General features: G+C 37.6%; 2 protein-coding genes across 7 annotated transcripts in view; one reads left to right on the top strand and one right to left on the bottom strand.

Annotated features, from left to right (window-relative positions):
• The window catches only part of ITPR1 (inositol 1,4,5-trisphosphate receptor type 1), a 326,810-nt gene extending 319,230 nt beyond the window's left edge, over positions 1 to 7,580 (top strand). For all 6 annotated transcript variants that reach the window (XM_078442797.2, XM_078442799.2, XM_078442803.2 and 3 more), the window contains one exon: positions 6,249 to 7,580. In XM_078442797.2, coding sequence (XP_078298923.1) covers positions 6,249 to 6,335 — 87 coding nt within the window. In that variant the 3' untranslated portion in view covers positions 6,336 to 7,580. The remainder of the gene's footprint in view (positions 1 to 6,248) is intronic.
• Positions 1 to 24,392, bottom strand: part of LOC132678788 (uncharacterized) — a 37,211-nt gene that overhangs the window by 8,056 nt on the left and 4,763 nt on the right. The window contains exons 3-4 of the mRNA XM_081790690.1: positions 11,298 to 13,266; positions 7,714 to 11,119 (exon numbers count right to left, since the gene is read on the bottom strand). Of these exons, the coding sequence (XP_081646816.1) occupies positions 13,167 to 13,266 (100 nt within the window). The 3' untranslated portion in view covers positions 7,714 to 11,119; positions 11,298 to 13,166. The remainder of the gene's footprint in view (positions 1 to 7,713; positions 11,120 to 11,297; positions 13,267 to 24,392) is intronic.

A 24,392-nucleotide genomic window follows, 5' to 3' on the forward strand; every position in this document is an offset into this window, starting at 1 on the left:
TTTGTTCCTCCTTCTGACCCCCTTAAAATGAACACTCACACTGTTACCCAGTGGTTATCCACTGATGGGCTGCAGCTGTGGGTCAGGGACTTGCACCTGGGTGGTGAGCAGGTGCTGTGCTGAAGCTGACTGGGATAATCCAGTACAGACGTGGGAACAGGTCAGCATCCTGTAAGGGTTTTTTAAAGCTTTTTAATCAACTCCACGGACAAGATGATAAATTTTGCACAGCAGTAGTGATCAGGCAAGGCTTCCCTGGAGCCAAGTTGCAAGATCTACCCACAGGTGATTTTCAACCCTTAGGCATACAACCAGTGAACATCCCGTCTGAAATAAACTCTTCTTGGACTTGGTTTGCAGAGAACTTTTAACAATTCTACTTGGAAATGTATTTCTTTTCCAACTAAATTATTCCGAACTATGCCCCCAGACACCATTTGTCCTCAAAGTTCTTTTCTTTGGCCTGTGTTAAGATGTGAATAAAAAAGACAAATGGCCACAGAACAGCTTGGTTGTGAAAGCTGTCTCTAGCGCTGAGCGTGGTAGCCACCTAAAATGAATAACCTAGAGGAGTAAAACCAGGAAGATCTAACTCGATTCCCTTGCTTCCTATGTCACAAGCTTTCTCCCCATCCTGTGACACACTTGACAAATACTGCAGAGAACCACACTGGCTGTAGCAAACGTGCTCCCCCTGCTCCTGTTTGCCCCCCTCAAGAGTGAGGCGAACTTGTTAACACATCCAGCAGTGCTTGCTCTAGTTCCTGTCCCCCTTTTGCGAGACCTGTGGCTGCGAGAACCTTAGTTAAATCAACTGTTGTAAATAAAAACCTTAGAGAAATCGATCTAATACAGACTTAAATAAAGGAACTGTCGAGCTCCTGTCACAGGTGTGGGGTGGGCCGAGGAATTAGCAGGAGGTGTCGGAGGTGAAGGAGGGCACCCAGGACCATGGCTGTCCTGTCACGTCTCCCCTCCTTGTACGCAGGAGGGTAGTGAGGCACACAGGAGGCTCGTAGGAGGCCTCTCTGGCTCTCTAGGACACTGCCAAGGCTGGAACTCCTGATCCTCCCGTCTGGGCTTGATTTTTGTATGCCACATATATTTTTGTTTTCATTTGTTTTGTCACTGTACCCTGTCTGCCTTTCAGGTTGTTTAGATTCTTACTCTTTAAAAAAAAAAAAAAAAAAAAAGCCTTTAAAGTTTCAGAAACTGCATCACACACTTAAACTTCTTGGCGTTGCCATTTCACACAGCTGTGCATAGCAGAAACTTGGCATGTTTAAAAGCCGAGGTAGAATTGTTTCTATTAAACCTACATTTTAGCTTAAACAAGATATGTGGAACTTGATTGCATATGGACTCGGGTTCATTAAGCAACATTAAAGCCAGTATGGTTTAAACTGCTTGGTTTTGGCCCTTTTTATATTTTCTGTTTTAAAGTTGGCAGTTGGACCCACCCCTCAGAGAGCCCTTCCCCTGTGAATGAATATAAACTGTTTTTTCTTGGAAGACATTATAACCTAAAAAGAGGTATGAGGAAACCAGTAATGTATTCTCCAGTGCCTTTACGAGCATTGATCTGCTTAGGTTTTAAAAAGGTGCCCAGGAAAAATTCAGCACAGCTACTTTTATTGGGGAAATGTGTTTCTTTCAAAAGGAGTTAGTCAGCATTTTCTTTTGATTATGTAACTTCTAACAAACCTTTAAGCCATTTAAGAATCAACTTAGAAATTTTGCATTTTATTAAATTTGGTGAAATAGCAATCAAAGATTTTTTAAATTGTTCTGCATAAAAAATCATGCAGAGATGTTAGAGAGTGGTTGGTTCTTAAATGGCAATTGTAAGAATTCCTGCCCTCTGAGGGAAGCAATTTTTTTGAATTAAAAAATAAAATCCAACGAATGATTAATGAGCAAGAAACTCTGTGATAGATAACTTTTCAAAATGGCTATGAAAGAATACCATTCACTGGTAAAAGTGCTGGAAAACACAAAAATTGCTTCATCACTGAGATATTTTTTTTGATCTTCTGGTCCAAAAAGCGGCATAATGGAGCAATGATAGTTTAAATGTGAATGTCTTTGGTTTTAATCTATACTGCTGTTGACCTCTTTGGTGATTTTTTTCTTAAAATACCAATTTGAGGAGAAAAAGTTCTTGTGAAGGATAGAAGTGAAAACCTGGTTGGCCGTGTCACTTATCCTACTCTTGCCAAGAGCGGTTGATTAGAATTGCTATTCTAAGTATTACTTTAATGATGCGTCTCATTTTGAAGCTTCCCTCCCAAGAGGTTCTGAATACTAAATGTGATTCTCTTACATTTTTATTCCAAGGAGGAGAACTGATGTAAGAAGCTACTTTTTTTTTTTTTTTTTTTGGCATGTTTTCTTCATAATGCAAAAGAGCAAGTATCAAGAGAAGGCTTCACTTTGTTGAAAATGTGACTGGCTTCGTATGGGACAAGGACCCTTATTTGTTGCTATTAGGAATACAAAAAGTGCTTGAAAACTCAGATCACATTAGCATGTTACCGTGTTTGGCACTTTTCGTGCCAGAGGGTTATCTGGTGAATATTAATTGCTTAAGGAAGGGAAAATAACAAAAGAGGAGTATAACTGCCTACAGTTAGAAAACGGAATATTAAAGTTTACTCAGTGCCTCTGTTCCTTACACTGTTCTGGAACCACGAAAGCAACTGCCCTCTAGGGGGTCCTATAATCTAGCAAGACAGACAAAGAAATAGACTGGACAGAATGATACCGCGTAAAAAGTGGAATGACCCACCCAAGACATGAATACAGCTTGAGGGAGCACAGAGAAGTGCCATTGAGTCCTGTCTGAGGCTCAGAGTAAGGAAGGACTTGAGCCTCCAGATTCTCCTGTCTTACCAGTAGGTGACTTTTGTGCTAACAGAGGAACGTAGTCGGGGTCCTCCTGGGAAAGGAAGCAGCATGAGCAAAGGCATGAAGGCGCATGGCATGCTCCAGGAATGGCACTGTATTCTGATTAATTCAGTCCATTCTTTGAAACACCATTTAGGAAATAGAATTGCGAGGTGGCGCCCTAGGTTCTGGGGTTAGAAAGATGCATACAACCTGTTCTCTTCCTACACCTAACAGTGTAGAGTGGGAAACAAGATGCATCTGAGACTTGCGTTGCGTTTTTTTTTGTTTTTTACTCGGTGTTTTAGGCTCATTGTTAGAAGCATGGCTAATTTTAGAGTTTCCTGGCTATTTAGACTCTGAGTATCCGAGACCTTGACAGGTCCAAGACAGGAAAGCAGTTTTTCAGACTCAGGAGATGTGTTAGAAACCAGATCGTGGCATCCACGTGCTGTTGGTGAGCAGTCAGTCCCTTGCCAGCCTTCTGTTGTTGAGGCCAGTTAGTGTTTTCAGGAAAGATCTTTCCGATGTTTGGCTGCATCTGATTTGTAAAACTGCAATATTCTTTGCCTCTTGTTTAGACTGAGTCAAAAGAAGGAATGCTAAAATTCAAGCTAGTTTTTATATTCATATAGATATGAAGAAGGCGGCTCTTTGAAATGTTTATCCTCCGCTAAATGGGAATCTTCAGAATTTTAAACATATCTATCACAATGAGATCTTTCACGCTATCCCAAATAGATTTTTCAGTATTCACCTTGTGTATATGGTTACCTTAGGTCAGAATCTGATGGATATTTTTATTGAGTCAGTTTTGCTTCAAATATCCAGAGAGGATACTCCAAGAATATGAATGTTTCACTTTGGTCATTACTTCCATTTGCTTTGATAAAGGGAACAACAACAGATAATATGCTTTAAAGATTATTATACACACACACGAACAGTTTATGTGTGAATTATGTAGGTAGGTAGGTAGAACTGAGCTCATAAAGCCAAAAGTTATGTGAGAATATGCACTAATGGGCCAGGGAAACTTAACTGGCTAGCAGTGTTGAGCTTGGTTTTTTACAGGCCAGATTGACACCTTTGTTTTGTTTCTTTATCGTCGTCATTGGATTATGCCCACTGTCACAAGGGCTAAATCCTTTAGCAGTTGCCCTCTTCTCATTTATTAGTCACTTAAAAGATATTCTGTTTAAAAGGCCATGGTTGATCAAAACAGAATTCAGATAAATTTGTGTGCCTACTGTGTACTCAACTGTAGAGAATCTTTTCTAGGATCTTAACCTTCTTTGAGAAAAATGATGATATATGGACCCAAAATAATTTTTGGGGATGTTCAAGAATATGAAAATACACCTAAAGTGATCTTTGGCCACTTTCCGAGATAACCAGTGGAAAGTTCTTCTGAAGCATCAGTGTGGTCCCAGACCAACAACATAATCGTCACTTGTTACTTGTGAGAAGTGCAGATTCATGGGTCCTACCCTAGGCCTACTGAATCAGAAACTGTGTTTGTGGGCCCTTTGATCTGTGTCTTAACAAACCTTCTGTGTGATTCTGGCTCCTGCCAAAGTTAAAGAACCAGTATTCTACGGAAACAGAAAACAAAATTAGATAGGTATATACTAGGTACTTGAAATTACCAGGAATAGGACTGCCTGAGTAAATAATTTGGCCACTAACCTACAACCAGTAGGGAGTTTTAAGGTTTAAGAGGGAGGGTGGGCCATGTGATCATTATCTTAGGAAGGCAAACCTAGAAAGTTAGAATAGGACCAGCAATGAGGTGTCAAGTGATAGTTGTAGACAGAAGTGGGAAGGGTGGTGTGCCCATCAGCTTAAGACTCGTCTGTTGTAGGAAATACAGTTGTAGAGGCTTTTATATTTAAGAGCATGACTGAATAACCAACAGATTGAAAAGAAAAGCTGATTTAACCCACAGGTATGAACACATATGCAAACATCTCAAATCCAAGTAATTTATAGAAAAATTACAGAAAAAGTTGTAATAGCCAACTTTCACGGTTGAAAGCCCTCAGTAACTTTAAGCAAATATTTAAATAAAGTAGCCATCAATAGGGCTTGAGGCCACCAAGATTCCTAAATCCATTAGAATGCTTGAGATTGTTAACATTGGATTCCCTCTCTGGGTTAACTGCCAAGGGGAAGGAGTAGGAGAGTCAAAGTGTGTGTGTGTGTGTGTGTGTGTGTGTGTGTGTGTGTGTGTGTGTGTGTGTATGTGTATGTGTATGTGTCCGTCCCCTTCCCTTGGGGGAGAGGGGGAGGATCTAAGGGATCATACTGTGAAGTATCAGACAGTAAGATTATTGCATTACTGATTATATTGTAATCTAATTGTGAATTTATCCCATGTGTCAAAATCAGGTTCTCTTTCCTCAGCTGAATCTGTGTAGTGGACTATATAACACTTAAAAGATTTGTCATTCATCTAGAGAAACTTTAGAGGCTAGCTGGAATATCCTAGTTCAATTCTTTATAAAAAGCTACTTTTTGCAAATACTCCTTGTAAATGCCCAGTATCAAATCCAGAGCCAGGACGCGCCGGGTTAAGAAAAATGTTAATGCAGAGAACTAAATGTGCCCTAAACTACCTGGAACAGAGCTAGCTGCCCATCAATATGAGACGTGATTTAGTTCAGCAGCCAAATGAATAGTAACAACCTCTTGTTTGGCGTTTTGAAAGCACTTTTTCATTTGACCCGTGTTAGGAAAGGTCGTTCATGACCTTAAGCAGTCCTGGGTCTGTGGGTGGCAAAGAGTAGACCCCAATGAGTGCCAGAGCACTGTTTATGGCATTTAGTCACTCTGAATCTCAGTGAGATGTGAGGACATTCATTTTCCAAAGTGAACTATATAATTTTTTTCTCTCAAACCAGGTTTACTCTGGCATCATTGAGTAATGGAATCAGGAACCCTTGAAACTCATGGATCTAATCCTGCCAAACCTAGAATTCTCAACACACTGCTTCTCTTGATAGTTTGGTGTGCTGACACCACCATACAAAGCCACCAATTTCCAATGAACCTTTCAATCCTTTGAAAACGGATTTGATAAACAATCAAGAATCCTGTGCTTTTACCGTTTTTTGTTTCCTTATGAACAAATAGCAACAGTTCTGAATGCCACATTGCATGACTAGGTCACAGAATTCCCCATTCTGCCTAGGAAGATGTCCCTTTTGAAGTTCTGTGTGTTTGATTTAGTGACGGTACACTATTTGTAGAAAGTGGGTTTCAGTATAAACCATAACCACAGAGGTAAATCTATGGTTCAGTATATGATCTGACGTACAGGAAGTGTCTGGGTCTAATGATGAAACTTTTTAACTTTCCAGATGACAGAACAAAGGAAGCAGAAACAAAGAATTGGTCTTCTAGGACATCCTCCTCATATGAATGTCAACCCACAGCAACCAGCATAAGCAAATGAAATTAAGGAATCTTATTTACCTTTTTTAATGATCATTAGTGTGGGTATGGCTAATTAGTTCTGATTCACCCACAAAGATTACAGTAATGCTTAGTACATTTGTAAATAATCAGTTTTATACTGTATGTATATGATTGCTACTCTAAAGGTTTGGATATATGTATTGTAATTAGAATTGTTGGCATGATGAAATTTCATTTGTGCCAAAAATATTAAAAATGCCTTTTTTGGAAGGACTAAAGAAAGCACCTGATTTGCACTTGAACCAGATTATAGATTTAAACTATATGACATGTATTTTGTATTTAAAACTAGAATAGCCAGTATTTATGTTTTTTATAAAACTGTGCAATACGAATTATGCAATCACAATAAATTTGTAACTCCTGAGTGTCCTAAAGGGAGTGCACATCTTTGAAGCTGGTGTGTTAATACTATGTAATAAATGGTTAAATATCAAATGATGCTGCTGCCAAAATCATATTAATAGTGAGTTTCAGGCCCCTGGGCATTTTGTACCATGTAATTATCCTGTGGTGATACTGTTTCTCGTTGCTCGTGGCATTAGTGCCTCTGTCTCATAGTGACAGTGCTCCAAGTCAGCATTCATTTTGAGAAAAGCAACTTTAGTTTCAAAGATAATTTTAAGCTTCTGAACTGATCATTTAAACTATTTCTTTAAATAAGAGAGCTAAATTAGAAGCTCAGACTTTAGCTTGTGAAGTTAATGAGTTTTTTAAAAGGAACTTTTGATGCAACGTTTGGAAAAAATGCACACTGCTGGCCAATCAATGTCATCTCCCAGGTGAATTTTGGTGTCACATTATAAAGAAATGAATAATTGATGGTGTCTAGATTATCTAGTCCAAACAGTAGATTTTCTTCTTCATCTGAACCAACATGCTATAGTAGCTAAGAAGTATTAAAGTATATACATCCATATAAAGAGGAAATATCATCTATCCCATTAGAACTCCTAGTTGAACACTGACATGTTATTCTCGTGAAAGAGCCACGTTTTGGTTTTATTTCCTTGTCACATGATTTCTTTCCTTGATGGGTGAAAAGTATGAAAGGAAACTTTTATATCTGTCGCCTAGTTTTGTACATGGATCTCATTTTACAAGAGAATCTCTCTGCAAAAAAAAAAAAGTTTAAAAATGTACTGAAAGCAGAGTTCTGAAATGAGTCAAGTTTGTAAATGCATATATAAAAATAAATATTTAATGATGCAGAATACAGTGGCAGACTGGTGGCTTTCATTTTGGCATTTCTTTGTGTCTTAACAGCTATTCCAATTACATATTTTCTTTGGGACCAATTTAAAGTACAACTGGTTTGGTCACCAGATTAATTCAGAAGATGCTTACCTGATTAGTGAGAACTCTGAGGAGATCTACTTGAACCAACAGCAAGGAGCACTTAATATGAGGTTCATTCATTCTTCTAGATGAGTGACGGCCAACCAGGCTGTCAGGAGCACCATGGCACACAGTGGTAAAGTCAGGAGTGTGCTCTGCTGAGGCCCCTGACTCCTGAGCTTTCCTGGGCAAGGCCGGGGGGGGGGGGGGGGGGTGTTTAACTTGCTGTCTGCAGTACAAAGTTGCCGCACGCTTCCATTCATGTCCAGTGGTTGGAGTCCTTCAGCAAAACAGGCAGAGATGTTTCACAAAACTAATTCATCTCTCCTAAGGTGGTAAAACTTGTTCCCTCCTCAAGGCAGTGCCTGCCTGGGTTGCTCTTTTAACACAGATTCTCTCTATGCTTTGGTAAATAAGAATAATTACCACCCAATGTCGGCAACTAGGTCAGGATTAAAGTCCAGTGAAATGACTCGTTTCATGACCAATGCTTCCACTCGATAAATTTGATTAAAAAACAAGTGAATAATTTTCCAGTCAGTGCAGTGTATCTCCACAAAATTTTTCCATAAAAAGGCAGGCCCAAGATAGATGCACACTTGAATCCGTAAACCAAACAGCAGTCTGTGCTGAACCCCCTACTACATGCACTGCAGCCAGCAAGGACTTGCTCTTCCTTGGGATTCTCTTTGATCTGTCATGCTGCCTAGCACAACGTGACAGTGTGTGTGGTTTGTCTTCCTGGTCCCATCCAGTTCATCGGAAGGTTCTGCATTGACACGTCCACGTTGCAGATTTTACAGGTTTGTCGTGTTTCGTCTGAATCCTGTCACTTAAGATATAAATCTTCATTCAATGTGCCAGCTTCAGCAGAAAATAAATGGAATTGGAATGCCACTCCACCCTCTATGTGGTAGATCCTACCCTTGGAGTTTGGGCGTGAACACAAAGCTAGTATAATTGAAACATAAAATCTGAAGTTAAAACTTATATGGCCTTTGATGTGTAATTGTGATTTCACCTTTCTCCAGATGTTGCTTTTTCAACACTTCCATTTCAATGATGGAGGTCCAAGTCACCTTCAAAGTTGTCTGGTGTTATCAGGCTGAGTAACAAATGTGGTAATACAGTGCTAATACACAAGAAAGTCTTTTTGGCCTTCAATGTAAAAGTCTGCTATAGCCCCAATCCAAATTTCAAGATTTTGCCAATTTTCTTAACTAAACCATTTGTTAAGTCAAAGGGTCTGAGAAATTCCATTACACTTTTCTAACATTTACAGTATCTTGACCTTTGCTGCTTCTGTATATAAAACCGTGGTGATAAACCTTCTTTCCCCCCACCCCCTACAAATGAAGATTCTACTCTTTGCTGGATCCTAAAGCTTTAAATGATATTCCATCCCATAAAATTTTTCTTAGAACTCTGTTCTAGTCACCCCACACACATACAAAATGCAACTTCTTTTATTTCATTCTTTACAAATTTCATTCAACTTAATTGGTTTGTTTCCAAGTTCATGATCCTTATTCATTGTTCTTCACTCAGCCAGTTTTTTTTATTTGGTTGTACTTTCTGAAAATGGATTCCTTGAGTTGGGTCTTATAAAAACTGTTCTTTCATCCTGTTTAAATATTTCCTAACATAAATTATAAAACAAGCATGCTTTATTTCTGGAAGCTAACCAGCAACACAGTCTATGCAGTGAGGCAAACTAAACAAAGCTTTACTTATGTGCTGGTGGGAAATCATCAAGATCTTCACAGTAAACTAAGGAATTAACCTGTTAAAAACTCAATTTTAGATTTCTCTGTCCTCCTGAGCATGACAATGTATTAATGAGAAATAGCCTGAAAGTTTCTGACAGTTATTTTAAGGCTGGCTTCTGGGCTGCACTGATGGAAATTTACTCCTTCAAAACTACTACATACAAAAGGGGCAGAACTACGTGCTTCTAAAAGTAGAGTTGGGTTTTGCTAAAATAATGTTTTTACAGATTCTAAAAAATATGTGCTTGATAGAAGATGTAAATTTTATGGCAATAAAAGTCATCTTTATATAACACAGGATGTAACAAAGGACTCCTGAGACAATATGCTGTATCCACCAAAGCACACAGCAAGAGTGATACTTTAATTATAAAGACAGGAAACTGAAACTTAGAGGGGTGCCTGGCTGGCTCAAGCAGTAGAGCATGCGACTCAATCTCAGGGTCATGAGTTCAAGCCCCATGTTGGGTACAGAGATTATTTTCAAAAAAAAGAAAAAGAAAAAGAAATGGAGACTTAGGTAAAGTAATTAGCCTAAGGACTCAGCTCCAGAATAAACAAAGATCTCCTGACTTAGGCAAACACACAAAGTGCTCTTCCCACTTGCTACCTGTCTTCCAGAATGGGGCCACAGTATCTCATCAGAGATCAGTTCCCCTAACAGTTCTCCCTCCACAGAGAGTTATTAGGGAGAATTGCATTTTGTCCTACAATGCAAATTGATTGGCTTTTCTTTTCAAATCTTTTTTACAAGGGGATCTACAAGTTAGAAAGTATTGAATATGAATACTGTGTCAACACTGTAAACTGTGGCAAAGACAAGAAGCTTCTAAAATCTCTCTTTTACAACTATAGGTCTCATGTAAATACCTCTTACTCAACTGCATTTTTCAAAAGGAGAATCTGTTCTCTCAATGAAGGTAGCTTCCTCCAAGTGAAAATACTCAGATATAGACTGGCATCCTATCTTACCACAGAAGCAGGTGTTTATTAGCAAACCCTTCTTTGCTCTTGTTCAGTATACTGATAATTTGCTAACAATCAACTAGAATGTTGGAAAACCCCCATCAAGATTTCAATTTTACAGAAAGTACCCAAAATTCCACCAGTTTTGCATCACAAAGTAGTGGTTAAAGTAGAGTTTTGAGTAAAATGCCATGTGTGTGGTTTTTGTGGGTGGTTGCAGCTCAAAACGACTATTAGGCCTCATCAGTTACCTACTGGGGAGAGCTATGATGGCAACTATAAATCAAGACCATTATGATTCTAACATTCTTCCTTCTTTGGTATTATATATCACATTAGCAATTCCTGCAACCTAAAGGCAATTCAGAACCCTAACTAGCCTTCTAGTCTGGACCCCAAAACCTGCCAAAATAAAATACAAAGGCAGATTCCTGGTGAGTTTTGACATTTGTCAACTCCAACAATGCTTATGGAATATAAATTCTCCAGGCGCTGGTATTTTAAACCCATTTCGTAAAACAAATCTCTAGCTTACTGGGGCACTACATTTAAAAAAAAAAAAAAAAAAGACAAGGAAGAAAAACTTACAAAGGAGAAACTTAAAATACTTTAAGGTCATGACAAACCAGTGTGAAAGAGAATCCTAACACCTAGAAGTGAAACTGCATCATCCACCCAGCCTGGAAAGAAAAAAGAAAGCTAAAAACCACTACAGAATAAGAATGCAGAGTTTGAGAAAACCCCTAAGGTGAATTCTGAACAACAACAACAACAAAAAAAAGAGCCCCCAACATAAGAAGTGCATACTGTATGCAAGAACCACTAATGGAAAGAGTTTGCCAGCACTTATGTCATTACCTCACCAAAGATGGCTGATCCCATGTAAAGAATGGGCCTTTCAACAATCCAGGAATGTAACTGTTCACTCCAGACCTCAAGTTATTTCATCCTTTTTCACATGCTTGTCAGCTGTAGCATCTCATCAAGTCTTGTCAGAAGCCTTCTTTAAAAATTCTCAGGAAGAAAAACAATGGAGATGTGGTGTGAAACGGGGACAATGAGTCTGGAAGCACACAAGGCTTGGAGGCTAAGCACTAATGTATTCAGAGCCCACATGGCAGCATGGTGAGATGAACATAACAAGGACCTTGACCTTGGTGACAGTCTGCAGGAGTTCTGCCACTTCAGCGCTATAACTTGGAGCAAATCCTTCCATCAGTGTAAATGTCACCTTTCCCCCACCCCCATCTAAAGAATGCATGTATCACCACTTCTTTGGACAAGAATGAGCATTAAAGACAATATATGTTGAGTGTCTAGTATATATATCCTATACATGCTCTTTCCCATTGCTTTGCAACATCATCACTTCCTTTTTCTCATACGTATCCATAGTCTCAGCTAAATATTAAATGACCAAAGCTGCTTTCTGTTCCCACTAAATGGGCCTGATATACCATGGGATCCTAAATCTCATATCTTAACATGAAACACTGGGTCATATGGAGCCATTTTTTCAAATTGTATCTCTAACATCCAAATTGTGTTTTAACTATCAGTCTGAACTAACTTCACGCAGAAAGAAAACTATCATAGCTCATGACTTCCAGATAATTATTCTTATATTCATGATCAGTGTTGAATTCAAATCTGACTTCAAAATATTCTTCATGGAAAGAGGTTTTATCTTGTGTAAGATCATGTGTTTCCCTAGTTTATGAAGTGCCTTCACCTACATCCACATTTACACCTTCCAACCCTGGTCAGATTATTCTCCCTGACATCTGCATGCTCCCAAAGTATACTATCTTTCATTTAACATTCAAATGCCTATTTTAGACCAGCTCTCACATAACTGTTGGGACCCAGCCCTCTCCTTAATGATTTCAAGGATCCTAGGGAGGGTGCTAAAAAGTGCCCAATGATTCCTTGTTACTTTTGATCCTAAACCCCAACTGCAACCTAATTCTCATCATCTCCCTTCTATTTCACTTCACCCCTACTGCTGATGCAGCCCTCTCTATTCAGCCTCCAAAACACATGAACATCTGGGTGTCATGCGAGCACATCTTTACCAGAGAAAGATTCTAATGGCGAATAGGAAACTACTTAAAATAGACAATCAGACATCAAAGCTCACGCCCCCTTCCTTCTCGCCACTGGAGGAGCAACTTCTCAGGTCTACCCTACTGCTAGGGCCCACTCTCTCACCACTCCTGCCCAAACAAAAGCAAAATAAAAAAATTTCCCTCCAGCCTCAATTAAAAACAAAAAGTTCTTATTTCTTTATGCAGAGCAATTTTAGTCCCCAGGTCCTAACCACTCCTATCTCAATTAGCCCTTTACCTTGACCAAACTGAAAAAAAAAAAAAAAAACACCCCAAGAAAGAAAAAGACTCTAATTCTATTGTCCTTAGATTCCAACTCAAAAAGCAACCAGCTTTTTAAAATAGCATTTTTTTGTTGGGATGAGCACTAGGTATTGTATGTAAGTGATGAACCACAGGAATCTACCCCCAAAACTAAGAGCACGCTTTACACACTGTATGTTAGCCAATGTGACAATAAATTGTATTTTTTAAAAATTAAAATTAAAAAATAGCGTTTTTGTCTTTCCTGTACACCCCTATCTTATAGAAGAAAAAAACCAATTCAGAAAGGTAAACCAAAACATCTGCCTGGGAATCCATGGCAGATCACAGACACACTCTTCTCTATGCCCCTGCTTCACTGCACCAGGTGCAGGCCTGCGGAGAAGATGCTGGGGCCTCCACTTCTTCCTTGCCCACCTGTTTGGGGGAAGAGCTCCACATACCAGATAAAAATCCTAAGAGACACAAAGGAAAGTAAAAGTTCTTAAGGGTCAGGGCTGCACTAGTTCATTTCTGAATCACAGGCACCTAACACAGGGGCTCAATACATTGATGGGGGAGAAATACTCTTTGCAAATCTTCACTTAATCTGCTTGATGGTTTTGGAGCCTAGGAGTCTTTCAAAAAAGAAGGAACATCTAGCAGTGGCCCAAAGGGTGTTCTATTTAGAACAATCAGGCACTACTCCTTCTACTGCTAATTGACCATTGAATCCTACAACTAACCATTTATTTTAACTCTTTGGCTCCAACAGTCCTGCTCCACACCTCTAAACCATCTTCTACGGCTCTCTCTAAATCAAGTAACCCCATCTTTCCCTTCTTTCAATTTTTGTAACAGGTTAATGTGATTGTGTTCTTTCCATGAAGGTGTAAATTCAGACTCACGTGTGCTCCCACACTTCTCTCTCCACCATACCCCCTCCTCTAACAACCCTAAAAGACACCCTCCCTCCACAATCCGTGGAGGACTGTAGCAGTTCTCAGATTATCCCAGAAGAGACAGAACACAATTTAGGTAACAGAAGGAAGTTATGGCCATTTTAGGTAACAAAGAATTATGGTTCATTTACATATGAACATATATACAACATGGATGAATCTCAAAAGCATTACGTTAAATAAATGAAGTCAGATTCAAAAGGCTACATTCATGTGTCATTCCAGGTATAGGACATTCTGGAAATGGTAAAATGACAGGGGCAGAAATCAGGATCATCAGTTGCCATAGACAGGAGGTATGACAAGAAGATTTATTACAAAGGGACACTAGGGAAATATATTGGGTGACAGAAAGATCTTCGATGTGTTAGTAGTTACATGACTACATAAGCTTTTCAAAATTCACAGAACTATTAAAAGGGGTAAGTTTTACTATATGTAAATTATACCTCAGTAAACTTGACCAAAAATTTTCTAAAAACTATTGGGGGGTGGGGTTGAGGGGTAAAAGGGCCAGGTCCAAGAATTTGCATTTTTTTAAATGTTTATTTTTGAGAGAGACAGAGCATGACTGGGGGAGGGGCAGAAAGAGGGGGAGACACAGAATCTGAAGCAGCTTCTGAGCTGTCAGCACTGAGACTAATGCTGGACTCAAACCCACAAACCATCAGATCATGACCCGAGCTGAAGTCAGACACTCAATTGACTGAGCCACCCAGGTGCCCCAACAATTTGCATTTTTCATTTGCTCCCCAGGTAATTCTGATGCAGGCTGTCCACAGTCCGTAGTCTGAGAAGCACTGCTCATGCGTGGGCTGCATCACAAGACCTTTATCCTTTTTGGCACACGCAATGCGCACACTTTGGGAACTGAGTACCATTTGACAGAGTTGAGTAGGAGCATAAGAGTAAAAAAAAAAAAATATGCTCACTGGAGAGCCCTGTAGGCCTGGCTACAAGACTTAAAAGAAAAAAAAAAAGGTGTGCTCCTGCTTACAAAAAATTGTGTTCTAGAACTTGCAAATGGACAGTCCTATAGTTATACCGCATTTGTTTTCTATTGCTGCCATAACAAATTACCAAAAGTTTAATGACTTAAACAACACAATTATACTTCTGGCTGGCTAAGTCTAAAATGGCTCAGCAGATTGCTTCCAGAGGCCTTAGGGGAGAATCTACTTGTTTGCCTTTGTCGCTTCTAGAGGCAGCCCCAGTTTCACTGTGGCCGGCTCCCGTCTCCAAACCTGAAACGGCCAGTTGTGTTTTCCCATGTCAAATCCCTCAACATAATCACATCTGCAAAAACCCTTTGCCATGGAACATAACATATTCATAGGGCTCGGGCATTAGGTTGTGGACGTCTTTAAGGCGGCCATTATTCTGCCTACCATATATGCCTCAGCAGAATCTAGGCAAGCACTTAGGTTTAAGAGTAGAACAGCAAATCTCCCATCTGTTTTCAAGCTTAACTGATTTGAATACAATTAGGAAGAACACATTTTCTTATGGTCCAAATAGGCTAAAAAGTCAGCTCACTAACCCGATCATAAAAGCTGATAAAGCTATGTATGATTGCCTAAGATGGTTATGTTGCTTGCTTTTAACTTCACTATTGATACTCTTGGACAACCAAAAGCAACTATAAAAAAGATGTGTTTGCTTTTTCAGACACACACACACACACACACACACACACACACACACACATACACACAATCTTATTTTCCTCAGTTTAACTGTGAGGATTAACTAACCCTTTAAAAGTAAGAAAGACCCAGTTAAATTTAAAGAAAACAAAACTGGACCATAAACTTCCCAGCCAATACTCCTTGTTGATGGGGGAGGGAAACAAGCTAATACATACCCGGATAAGATTTTTAAAATTTTAAAAATATGCCATCCTCATCTCTTCTTTGGTGTCTGTACAAATTTTTTGCTTACCTTTTTATTTCTTTTACTATTACTGAATTTTTAAAGTTTCATTTTTTATATTCTGGTTGCCAATTCTTTATCAAATATATGTTTGGCAAATACTTTTTCTCCTGGTCTATGGCTTATCTTTTTATTTTCTTAGCACAGCTTTTCAATGATCCAAAGTTTTTTAATTTTGATAGAACTTATCATCTTTTTCTTTTGTGGTTCATGTTTTTTGTGTCCTAAGAAGTCTTTGTCTAAGATCCCAAAGATTTTTCTCCTTTGTTTTCTTCCAGAACAGCAGTAGACAATAAAGCTTTCTGTGATGATGAAAATGTGCTATACTCCAAGCTAACCAATACACTAGCTATAGCTAACCACACATAGCTACTGAGGACTTGACATGTGGCTAGAACTAAGAGCTGAATTTTAAAATTGTATTTAGTTTTAATTATTTAAATTTAAATAGCCACATGTAGCTACCATATGGACAGGAAGTTCTAGAAGTGTTACAGTTTTGATTTTACATTTTGGTCTATGATACATTTTGAGTTAATTTTTGTCTGTGTTTAAAGTATAGATCAAGGTTCATTTTTTTAAAATATGGACATCCAATTCTTCTAGCACCATTTTGTGAAAAGACCATCTTTTACTCCAATGAGTTACCTTGGCACCTTTGGCCACGTTTGTGTCTTTTTCTGGACTCTGTTCCATTGACCTGTGTGTCTATCCTTTCACCAATATCACCTTGTCTTCATATATGGCCAATGGATCTTCAACAAGGGCACCAAGAATACACAATGGTGAAAGGACAGTCTCTTCATCAAATGGTGCTGGGAAAACTGGACATCCACATGCAAGGGAATGAAACTGAACCCTTATCTTACACCAGATATAAATATAAACTCAAATGGATTAAAAACTTAAATGTAAGACCCGAAACTGAAAAACTGTAGGAAAAAAAACCCCGGGAAAAGCTTCATGACATCGGTCTTATCAATGATTTCTTGAATGTGACACCAAAAGTATAAGCAATAGATGCAAAAACAGACAAACTGAGGCTGTATCAAACTAAAAAGCTCCTGTACAAAAAAAAAATCAATAGAGTGAAAAAGCAATCTATCCAAAGGGAAAAAACCTTTTGCAAATTTATAAGGGATTAATATCCAAAATATGTAAGGCACTCCTAGAACTCAAAAGCACAAAAACACAAATAATTTGATTAAAAATGGGCAAGAGATTTGAATAGAGACTTTTCCAAATAATATATACAAATGGTCAGTAAATATATGAAAAGATGCTCAACATCATTAAACATCAGGGAGATGCAAATCAAAACCACAATGAGATAACACCTCACACCTATTAGGATAGGCACTATCAAGAAAACTAACACGTGTAGGCAGACTGGAACCACTGTGTACTGCTGGTGGAAATTTAGAATGGTGCAGCCACTATGAAGAACACTATGAATGCTACTCAAAATAATTTTAAATAAAACTACCTTTTGATCCACCAACCTCACTTCTAGGTATTAATCCAAAAAAATTTGAAACATGTTCTCAAAAAGATATCTGCACTCCCAGGTTTACTACAGCATTGTTGACAATAGCCAAGGGAGGGAAACAACCTAAATGTTCAAAGATGAATGGATAAAGAAAACAGAGTATAAAGAAAATGTAGTATATACAAACAGTGAAATATTATTCAGCCATAAAAGGAAGGAAATCCTGTCATATGCCAGAAAACGGATGGAACTTGAAGACATTAAGCTAAGTGAAATAAGCTAGTCATAGACAAACATTGCAAGATTCCACTTATATGAGGTATCTAAACTGGTTGAAGTCATCAAAGCACAAAATACAACAGTGGTTGCCAAGGTCTGAGGAGAGGTGGAAATAAGGAGTTGCTATTCAATGAGTATAATTAATCCTCCAGTCATGGAAGATTGAAAAGTTCTAGAGATCTGCTATATAACACTGTGCCTACAGTTAACAATACTGTGTTGTACAGTTAAACATTTATTGAGAGTAGGGGCACCTGGATGGCTCAGTTGGTTAAGCAACCGACTCTTGATTTCAGCTCAGGTCATGATCTCACAGTTTGTGAGTTCAAACCCCGCATCATCAGTGTGGAGTCCACATGGGATTCTCTCTCCCTGTCTGCCCCTCTTCCCCTCAAAATAAATAAATAGACCTTAAAAAGAAACAAAACAAAATTACAGAAGGTAGATCTCATATAACGTGTATTTTTTAGCATAGGTTTAAAAAAAGTCACACGGTCTTAATTACTGTAACTCTATAGTAAGTCTTGAAATCAGGTAGCATGAGTCTTCCAATTTTGCTTTTTCTTTTTCAAAATTATTTTGGTTGTAGTAAGTTCTTTGTCTCTCTATATAAATATTGCAAGTAGTCTGTTGGACCACAGAAATATAAAGGATTTTAAAAGGCTACTACAAAAAATGATATGCCAACAAACTGGACAACCTAGAAAAACAAAATGGATAAATCCATATAAACATACAATCTTCCAAGACTAAATCAGCAAGCAATAGAAAATCTGAAAATAAAATTAGTAAAAAGTCATTAAATTAAATAAATAATCAAAAAATTCAAGTCTAGGAACAGATGGTTTCACAGGTAAATTCTACAATTTAAAAAAGAGTTAATACCTATCCTTCTCAAACTATTCCAAATAATTAAAAAGAATACTTCTAAATTCATTCTCCAAGGCCAGCATTACTCTGTTACCAAAACCAAAGACACTACCAAAAAGAAATATCCCTGATGAACCATAGATGCAAAACTCAACAAAATATTAGCAAATGAGTTAAACAATACATTAAAAGGATCATTAACCACCAAGTCAAGTAAGATTTATGCCAGGAATGCAAGGATGGTTCAAGATCTGTAAATTAATTAATGTGATATAAGAGATTAATAAGGATTAAAAAACCTATGATCACCTCAATAGATGCAGAAAAAGTATCTGACAAAATTTTAAGTTTCATGATAAAAACTCTCAGCCAAGTAGGTTTGGAGGGAACATACCTCAACATAATAAACAGCATACACGATAAAGCCAAGCTAACATCATACTCAATGATGAAAAGCTGAAAGCTTTCTTCTAAGAACAGGAACAAAACAAGGACGTTCACTTTCACTACTTTTATTCAACACTGTACTAGAAGTTGTAGCCACAGCATCAGACAATTAAATGAATAAAAGATATCCAAATTGGTAATAAAAAATTAAAATTATCACTATTTGCAGATGATATAATACTACATACAGAAAACCCTAAAGACTCCACCAAAAACTTTTAGAATAAATGAAGTTAGTAAAGTTGGAGGATACAAATTAATGCACAGAAATCTGTTGTGTTTCTATATACTAATACCAAACTAGCAAAAGAGAACAATTCCATTTATATCAAAGAGAAATGAAATACTAGGAATAAATTTAACCAAGGAGGTGAAAGATCAGTACTCTGAAAAGTCTAAGATACTGATAAAAGAAATTGAGTAAGACACAAATGAAAGGAAAGGTATACCATGCTCATGGTTGGAAGAATATTTTTTAAATGTCAATACTACCCAAAGCAATCTACAGATTCAACACAATCCCCACCAAAATACCAATAGATTTTTCACAAAACTAGAACAAATAATCCTAAAATCTGCATGGAACTACAAAAGACTCCAAAGAGCCAAAATAATTGTGAGAAAGAAGGAGAAAGATGGAGGTACCACACAGCCAGATTTCAAACTATACTACAAAGCCACAGCAGTCAAAACAGTATGGTATTGGCATAAAAACAGACCCAATAGATCAATGGAACAGAATACAGAGTCCAGAAATAAACCCATGCTTATGTGGTCAATTAATCTATGACAAAGGAGGCAAGAATATACAATGGGGAAAAGAATATACAACACTTCAATGAATAGTGTTGAGAAAACTGTACCACTACACAGAAAAGAATGCAACTGGACCATTTTCTTACACTAAATACAAAAATAAACTGAAAATGGATTAAAGACCTAAATATAAGACTTGAAACCATAAAACTTCTAAGAAAACACATAGGCGGTACACTCCTGGACACTGCTCTTACCAATGTTTTTGCATCTGTCTGAGGCAAGGAAACAAAAGCAAAAATGAACTATTGGGACTACATCAAACTAAAACTTTTGTGTGCAGTGAAGGAAACCATCAACAAAATGAAAAGGCAACTTAGTGAATGGGAGAAAATATTCGAAAATGACAAATCTGGAAAAGGCTAATATCCAAAATATATAAAGAACTTATACAACTCAGTGCAAAACAAACAAAAAAACCCAAGCTGATTTAAAAAATGTGCAGAAGATCTGAATAGACATTTTTGCAAAGAAGACATACAGAGGGCCAAGAGACACATGGAAAGATGCTCAACATCAGTAATCATCAGGGAAATGCAAACCAAAATCAGAACAAGGTATTACCTCAAACCTGTCAGAATGGCTAGTATCAAAAAGAAATAACAAGTGTTGGTGAGGATGTGGAGAAAAGCGAACCTTCATATACAATTCATGGGAATATAAACTGGTGCAGCTACCATGAAAAACAGTATGAAGTTTCCTCAAAAAATTAAAAATACAAATACCATATGATCCAATAATTCCACTTCTGGTTTACCAGAAAAAAATGAAAACACTAATTTGAAAATATATATACACCCCTACATTTCCTGAATCAGTATTTACAATAGCCAAGATATGGAAGCAACCCAAAGGTCCACCCACAGATGAACGGATAAAGAAAATGTTGTATGTATGTATGTATGTGAAACATTACTCAGCCATAAAAAGAAATGAAATCTTGCCATTTGCAGAAACATGGATGGACCCAGAGGGTATTATGCTAAGTGAAATTAATTAGACAGAGAAAGACAAATAGCATATGTTTTCACTTGTATGTGAAATCTAAAAAACAAATGAACAAACAAAACAGAAACAGAGTCACAAATACAGAGAACCAACTGGTGGTTGCCAAAGTGGAGGGGAGGAGCAGAGGGATGAGTGAAATAGGTGAGGGCAATTAAGATGTACAAAGTGCCAGTTATAAAATAAGTAACAGAGATCTGAAGTATGGCATAGGGAATATAGTCAATATTGTAATAACTTTGTATAAGGACAGATATAACTATACTTAAGCATTTCTTAATGTATATAAATGTTGAATCATGTTGTACACCTGAAACTAATAGAATATTCTATGTCAGCTACATTTCATTTGAAAATAAGTAAATTTTTAGAAGAGCCCAATTTCCACAAAAAAAATACTAAGATTGTGATTATAATTTCAATGAACCTATTCAGTCTTAACAATTCGGTAAGAAATGACATTTTGACAATATTCATTCTTCCAATCCATGAACACAGTCCAATGCTCCACTAATTTAGGTCTCCTTTGATTTGTCATCAGTTTTGTAGTTTTCAGCATACAAATCTTGCAGATATTTTGTTACATTTATCACGATTTTAACTGTTTAGATGTTATTATAAAAAGCACTTAAAAGTTTTAAAGTTCAAAATATTCTGTCAGAAAAGTAGGATTAATTTTCATATATTGACCTTGTATCTTGTAACCTGGCTAAACTTCCTACTAGATACACTACCTTTTTTGTAAATTCTTTGGAATTTTCTTCATAGACAACCATGCTATCTACCAACAAAGGCATTTTATTTCTCCCTTTCCAATCCATATACCTATTTCCTATAGGAGTGGTGAGAGCCAACATCCTTACTACAGATGTTTCATACATGCCCTTTATCAAGTAGAGGAAGTTTACTTTTATTCCTACTTTTCTGAGAGTTTTGTGATGAATGAATGATAGATGTTATTAAAATGCTATTTCTGCATCTACTGAGATGATCATCATATGGTTTTTCTTATTTAGTCTGTTGATAAGGTAAATTGCATTGACCGATTTACAAATAGTCAACCAACTTTGCATCCTGTGATAAACCCCACTTGGTCATGATGTATTTATTATTCTTTTTATACAGTGGATCTTTCAATCATTTTTGTGATAGAATATATATAACATGAAATTTACCATGGTGACCATTTAAAAAAAAATTTTGAGAGAGAGTGAGCAGGGGAGGGACAGAGGTAGACTTTTTTTTTTTTTATTTTTTTAACGTTTACTTATTCTTGAGAGAGAAAAAGAGATGAAGCGCAAGTGGGGTACAGGCAGAGAGAGAGGGAAACACAGAATCCAAAGCAGGCTCCAGGCTCCGAACTGTCAGCACAGAGCTCGATGTGGGGCTCGAACTCACAAACCACGAGATCATGACCTGAGCCAAAGTCAGATGCTTAACTGAGTCACCCAGACGCCTCAGGAGAGAGAGACTCTTAAGCAGGCTCCATACCCAGCACAGAGCCTGACACCAGGCTCTATCTCACGACCATGATATCATGACCTAAGTTGAAATCCAGAGCCAGACATTTAACCCACTGAGCCAACCAGGTGCCCCCATCATAACTATTTTTAAGAAAGTTCAGTAGTATTACAGAAATTCCTAATGTGTGCAATCATCACCACCATCTATCTCCACACCTCTTTTCATCTTGCAAAACCAAACTTTGTACCCATAAACAATAAATCCCCATTCTGCCTTCCCCAGACCCCTGCAAACCACCATTCTGCTTTGTGTCTCTGATTTTGACTCCTCTATCTCATGTAAATTAGACTCATATAGTATTTGTCATTTTGTGACTAGCTTACCTCATTTAGCATAATGTCTAAAGGTTTATCCACGTTGTAGCATACATGAGAATTTCCTGCCTTCTTAAGGCTAAATAATATTCCACTGTATGGGGGTGCCAGGGTGGCTCAGTTGGTTAAGCATCCGACTTCAGCTCAGGTCATGATCTCATGGTTTGTGGGTTTGAGCCCCACATCGGGCTCTGTGCTGACAGCTCAGAGCCTGGAGCCTGCTTTGGATTCTGGGTCTCCTTCTCTCTCTGCCCCTCCCCTGCTCACACTCTGTCTCTCTCAAAAATAAACATTTAAAAAATATTTTTTAAAAATTCCACTTTCGTATGTACCACAGTTTGCCTATGCATTTATTCATTGATGGACACTGGAGTGTTTCCACATTTTAGCTACTGCGAATAATGCTGCTGTGAATGTAGGTGTACAAATATTTAAGATCCTAGTTTCAATTATTTTGGGTATAAACCCAGAACTGAAACTGCTGGGTCATATGGTAATTCCATTTTTAATTTTTTGAGTAACCACCATACCATTTTCCATAGCAGCTATCATTTTATATTCCCATCAACTGGGCACAAGGGTTTCTAGTTCTCCACATCCTCATCAACGCTTATTCTTTATTTTTTTTTTAATTTTTTTTTTAATGTTTACTTATTTTTGAGACCGAGAGAGACAGAGCATGAATGGGGGAGGGTCAGAGAGAGAGGGAGACACAGAATCCGAAACAGGCTCCAGGCTCTGAGCCATCAGCCCAGAGCCCGACGCGGGGCTCGAACTCACGGACCGTGAGATCATGACCTGAGCCGAAGTCGGACGCTTAATCGACTGAGCCACCCAGGCGCCCCTTCATCAACGCTTATTTTTATTGATTTGTTCATTTTTGATAGTAGCTATCCTAATGGGCCTGAGTTGTTAATTCTGGCCTCATAAAATTAAGTGGGAAGTGTTCTCTCCTTTACTATTTCTAGAAGAGTTTATACAGAATTAGTATTATTTCTTCCTTAAACACTTGTAAAACTGCCCAAGTGAAGTTTATCTTGCAGGAAAGGTTTTCAGATTCTTTATTAGTTCTTAAGTAAGCTTCAGTAGTCTTTCAAGGAATTTGTCCATTTCACCTAAGTTATCAAGTTTACTGACAGAAATTGTTCATAATATTCCCTATTAGCATCTTAATAGGGAATATTAAATTTCTGTAGAACATACAGTAATATTCTCTTTTTCATTTGTAATATTAACATTTGTATCTTCTGTTTTCTCCTGACAAGTCTAGCTAAAGGTTTGTCAATTTTATCTTTCAAATACCAGCTTTTGGTTTTAGTGACTTTATTTTTGTTTCAAATTTTCTCTATTTTTATTTCAAACTTTATTTATGCTCTTATTTTCATTATTTCCTAGTTTCTTCTTCTTTGGGGCTTAATTTGCTCTTCTGTTTTTTAGTTTCTTAAGGTACAGGCTGAGAGCATTGATTTGAAGTATTTTTTGTTTTCTAATGTATTTTAATGCCATGCATTTCCCTCTAAGCACTGCTTCAGCTTAGTCCTATACATTTTGACGTGTTACATTTTCATTGCCATTCAAAATAATTTTTAATTTCCATTATGCCTTTGTCTTTGACTCATGGGTTACTTAGAAGTGCGTCGTTTAATCTCCACAAATATTTGGAGATTATTGGGATACTGTTATTGATTTCTCATTTAATTCATGTAGGACCAGAGAAATCATATTTCTTTAAATTTTTTGAGGTTCATTTTATGGCCCAGAATATCTAACATTGTGAATTTTCCATATGCACTTGAAAAGAATGTGTATTCTGCTATTGTTGGATGTAGTATCCTTTCAAAGTCAATTCAACCAAGTTGGTTGGTAGAGCTGCTTAGGTTTTCTACATCCCTATTCATCTTCTACGTACTAGTTCTATGGATTAATGAAGTAGGACTGTTGACATCTCCAACTGAAACTGTGTA

This window comes from Panthera onca, chromosome A2, assembly GCF_046562875.1.
Source record: "Panthera onca isolate mPanOnc1 chromosome A2, mPanOnc1 haplotype 2, whole genome shotgun sequence".
NCBI lineage: Eukaryota > Metazoa > Chordata > Mammalia > Carnivora > Felidae > Panthera > Panthera onca.